General features: G+C 34.8%; 1 protein-coding gene and 1 pseudogene across 1 annotated transcript in view; one reads left to right on the top strand and one right to left on the bottom strand.

The window, feature by feature from the left end:
* The window catches only part of PPT1 (palmitoyl-protein thioesterase 1), a 22,935-nt gene extending 22,766 nt beyond the window's left edge, over nucleotides 1-169 (bottom strand). Inside the window, exon 1 of the mRNA XM_023522012.1 lies at nucleotides 9-169. Coding sequence (XP_023377780.1) covers nucleotides 9-132 — 124 coding nt within the window. The 5' untranslated portion in view covers nucleotides 133-169. The remainder of the gene's footprint in view (nucleotides 1-8) is intronic.
* A 4,773-nt stretch (nucleotides 170-4,942) lies between these two features.
* Nucleotides 4,943-5,061, top strand: LOC111730654 (annotated as a pseudogene).
* Nucleotides 5,062-5,189: the final 128 nt, after the last annotated feature.

The following is a 5,189-nucleotide window of genomic DNA, read 5'->3' as shown; positions in this document are numbered from 1 at the left end:
TCACTCACCCATCCCATGCCAGATCACCAGCGGCAGCGGCGCCGGCAGGTCAACATGCCCTAGCGCCAGGGCACCGCAAGACCCCGGCAGAAGAGCGATGGCCAAGAGGCAGAAGGCGCTGGGCGACGCCATCTTGGTACAATCACGTGACCACGTTCCCACAGCGCGGGCCTGGCGCGGGCAGGACAGAAAACATCCTCCACGCCTCCGTCTTGGATACTGGGCTGGGTGGGCGTTGCCCCTGGCGTGTTGCTGTAGTAGACTATCCACTGCTGTGAGTCAAAATGAATGCTAATATTTATTCAGCGCTTACTGCACATCAAACACTATTCTAAGTGCTTTACATCTGTTAACTGATGTATCGTGATAACCGTATACACGTCTCCCCATTTTACAGTCGGGACGCTGAGGCGCTGAGAATTTGGGTAAGATGCCAAAGTCACAGAGATAGCAAATTGGTGGTTTCAAAGTCGGTGCTCTTAACCACTGCCTTTGGAAGAAAAACACTTTGAGGAAATAAGAAGTCAGGACTCAGCTCTCTATTAGGAAGGGACAGGAGGGATAATTTCCAGCCAAGGCCAATCAAGGCAGAGGGTGGTATTTATTAAGGATCTCGAAGGAAAGATGAAATGCGGGAGGACTGGAATGAGCTAAGGCAGAGTGGAGGAAAAATGTTTTCTGGAAATGGCAGGGTTTTCCAGACTGACAAGAGCAACTGTTGGATGTATAATAGTGATAGAAAAAAAAACTCTGCCACTTCTGGTCTGATCTCAGAGCTGGGTTATTGCAGGAGCCCCTCGCCTACCATTTTTCCCTTTCCATCCCTCTTTAATCCATTTTGTGTTCTATTGCCAGATTCATTACCTCTAAATATTTTCATCATAGATCTCTATTCAAGGGTTTTTTGGTTTTTTTTTTAAGAAAAACATTGAAATAGTTTAAATAGAGGATTTAAGTAAATTAAGGTGTATCCACTATGCAATGGAATATTATGAGGCAGGTTTTATAAAGGATAAGGTAGGTTTATATATAGGACATGATAGATATCTTCAGTGTATTGTAAAGGAAAAGCTGGTTACACACTCACCTGAAGCCCTTTACCTGATGCTGTTGGGATTGTTGGTTACTTGTTATTGATAAAGTCAATTAAAATGCAGAATCATAAAGCGTTATACAACATACAGTTTTGTTTTATTTTAAGAAAAATAAGTTTCGTGTATGATAAACTTTTTTTAACTTATAAATGTAAGTTACTTTGCCAATCTTTTGAGATAGGCTCAGGCTTTTTCTGTGATAATGGGGCCTTTGAAGTGCTTCTTGGAGTGATTTGTACTTCTTGCCTTTAATAAATCATCAATGATTTCTTCAAATGTTTCTTTAAAATGGAGCAATAACTAGAAGACACTTGTGAAGCAATCTGAAAGTAAAATTCTTATAGATTTGTAGCTGTTCCAATCACAAATTTCTCACACATACTTAATTTAACAATTTTTAGCAACTTGCCTTTAACGAGTCTTTCCAAAGCATTCAACTTAGTTTTCATAGAAACATCTCTTTTATCTTTCATATGTTTTCATGATTTAATTAGATTACAATAGCAAATTTTACTGATATCAATAAGTGGAATAAACCCAACTGACATTTGGTAGTCATGCTCAACTGGCAGAAATAGAACTACCCAGAATTTCTCAAAAGTAGCCTCCTAGCCATGTTTAGCATGCTGTGGGCATCAGTAAGTACATTTTAAGATTGAAAGAGTAGGTGAAATAGAAATTAAGAAAGTAACTGTATTTTTGAAAAAGTATATGTGTTGGGGTAATGGTTACACCACTCTATCCTTAGTAAAATCACTGGATTGTACAAATGAAAGGGGTGAATTGTATGGCATATAAAACCTACCTTAATAAAGCTATTCCTTCAACATATATGTATTCACATATATCTAGTGATGTTCACTGAAAGGCCAAAGCACTGACAAGAAAAAAAGAAAAATTTATAAAAATATCAGAGAATGTTAAAAGTAATATTCTTGGGGCTCATATTATGAGGAACTTTCACTTTTACTTTATACATTTCTGTATGCTTTGAATGTTTACAGAAAGGATACATAACTTTTATTTTTTCCTAAGTTTTTCTCCCCAGTTTTACTGATATAATCTACATACAACATTGTATTAGTTTAAGTTGTACAACACAATGATTTGATATAAGTATATATAACTTTTATAATTAGAGAAAATAAATATGTACATTAAAAAGTATTGTACTTCTAGGTTAAGATAATGGAATAAAGCTTTCTCACAGACTCTGTTTCCACCAATACCTAAGAAAGTTTAAAGTTAAAATTTTATCTACAGAAAACAAAGAGTAACAGCTCAGTATCTTAAATTCAACAGATTGCAGGCAAGGAAAGAAATAGATTTTGGCCTGGAGCTTGTCAAGTCTTCCAATCCTGCCTCCATTCCATCAAAACTCATACTGTTAGGTTTACAAAATCCTGGAAATTAACATATACATATGCACATATGTTCCAAGAGAAAAGAAAATTAAGTGGTTTCCTTATCTTTCACCTCTTCTCTCTGGAAAGGTGAAAATGGCTAGTGGGGAGAAGGTGAAATGAGAAGTGAAGAACAGACTATCTCTTTTAGAAAGCAGTGAAGAATGCAGGAAAGCATACTGAATTGGAGGAGATTCCAAAGAATGAGGCTCTTTCCCATAGAATTGAGATACCCCAAGCCTTAGTAGAGTGAACTCTGGAATAGACACTTAAAACTTCAGAAGTGATTGCAGAACTTAGATATTCTAACAAAGGCTGCTCAACACCTCCCGACTCTGCCCTGTCCCTTCCTTCAGATAAGTTTACAAATCATAAAAAAAAGTGCATGCAGCCTAAAATAAAAGCCCTCAAATTTCAGTTCAGTAGGAAAACCAAACCAGTTTCAGATAAAGTGGGAAGAAATTGAGGAGGCAAGTAGAGAAACAGAAAAAATTCACCCAAGTGCTTTGAGCTCAAGAAAAACCTGAAAAGAAAATGAGCTCAGTAAACTAAGAACTCAAAAATGAGACAATAAAACACCTGAAAGAGATGAATAGGGAAACTGCACATCTGATAAAGCATGGACCAAAACAATATTATTAGAGAACTAAAGAAAACAAAATGGCAAGGAACAGAATAGACATAGCTGGAAATGGAACGATTGATGTGGAAAAAAGTTGAAATAATCATGATAAAGGCAAACAAAAATCACAAAGAGATTCGAATAATCAGGGAGAAGCTCATAAATTTGGAAGACAGGTTATTGGTGTTTCTGGAATGGAGAATTTATTTGTGCCTTTTTTTTTTTTTTGCATTGCTTAAATTTTTTATAATGAAAATGTATTATTTTTATAAGACCGATAAGCTGATTTTTTTAGAAAACAAAGCAGAATGAAAAACAAACCTTCAACATTTCTCCTTAGTCCTCAGGATATGGATAAGCTTTTGTATTCAAATTAAAAACCCAAACAATTTTCTAAACCTACCTTCCTTTACTCTCATATCAACAGGGCTTATCCATAAGAAAATCCCTGCTTCTGCTCCTTTTCCCAAATCATTTTTACCATCTAGAATAGGCTCACCATCCTTATTTTATCTAAACAAATACAACCCATCTCACAAAGCTCAACCTCTGGTCTATCTGTTCCATTGACCTCTTCAGAGCTCACCCCTCTCCCTGCCCAGTATTTTTTAATCAAATAATAATTTAAATGATTTATGTAGAGAAGTACCAACAGAGTTCTTATTTCCTCTGGATTTGGTTTTAAGAGGAACCATGAAATGAGAGACAAGTTCTTTCGATTTAAGTCAATTCAATTCAGGTTGTTATTTTAATGAGAAGCCTCTGAAGCTTATTAATATTATAATAGGAAGTGAGAACTTGCAAAGCTTAAATTTCAATGGAATTTCAAAGAATACTGAAGTTAATAAGATATATATCCATTCCCTAAATAGACAAGGAACAATGGGAACATGGAGAAGTATCTGAATGTTCATAAAGGGTTTCAGTTTTATTTTTTGCACACAAGTAATGAAAACGCTTTTTATAGATTAAATTTTTTAATAAAGTTGCTTGCTATTAAAAACAAGTTTATTAATAATCAAGATCTATATATCTACTGGCTTTTCAAAAAAATGAACAGATTTCACTAAGTGACCACATATAGTAAATACTCTTAGACTGAGAAATAATTTATTTCCATCATCTGGGCCATGAAAAAAGACCATGATACCATTACTTGTTGACAGCAATGGATAAAAGTAATACCAAGATTTCTTTATTTGTTGACTCCTGAGAGCTGCCGAAATGATATTAAAAGTGAAAAAGTTATATTAGACATGTCATCTACATTTAAAACTTTTGAGAAAATGCTTTCATCTTCTTGCACAGTGGAAGAGGATGTCATTTTTTAAAAATAATATTCCAACAATTTTTAAATATTTCAAAAATTTTTACAATATATAGACACATACAATTTTTAAACTTTAAGAAAGGCATACAAGAAAAGATAGTTTCTCTTCCTCTCCATTTCTTACTAAGTCTCACTTCCTAGAAGCAATTCTGTTAATTTCTGTTCTTTAGCTTTCCTGATGTTTATCATGATTTCCTCAATCAGCATAATTATCAGTTTACTAATTTTAAACCATCTCTCAACAGTAAAGATAAATTAACACATTTTCTCTTCTTTCCACTTCTCTCCACCTCTAAATTTGTTAATTGTAAATATTTATAACATTATATTGGTGACTACATACAAAATTTGTATATACATTGACGAAAAATTAAAAACCCAAACCCAACATTTGCCATACAATAATTTTATAAATACAAACTATAGAACCAGGTAATATAATTAGATCTTCAGTGATGAAAATATATTCTTATGTCATTAAAACTGTGTAACTCACTACGGCCATGCTACACTGAACAAGCCTGATCCCATCTGATCTCGGAAACTAAGCAGGGTCAGGCCTGGTTAGTACTTGGATGGGAGACTAACTAGGAAGACCAGGTGCTGTAGGCATAAGAAATTAAAAAATAAAGGATTGTAAGCTAACAAGGTCCTTGCAATCTGTGAGGTCAACCAAGGGTTGCCTTGCCTAAAAGGATAAAAAATAAAAACAAAACTTTGTAACTCAGAAGGGAGCCTTC

This window comes from Pteropus vampyrus, unplaced genomic scaffold (assembly GCF_000151845.1).
Source record: "Pteropus vampyrus isolate Shadow unplaced genomic scaffold, Pvam_2.0 Scaffold326, whole genome shotgun sequence".
Classification (NCBI taxonomy): Eukaryota; Metazoa; Chordata; class Mammalia; order Chiroptera; family Pteropodidae; genus Pteropus; species Pteropus vampyrus.
Note: the sequence above shows the minus strand (reverse complement) of the source record. Positions and strands in the feature narration are given on the sequence as shown.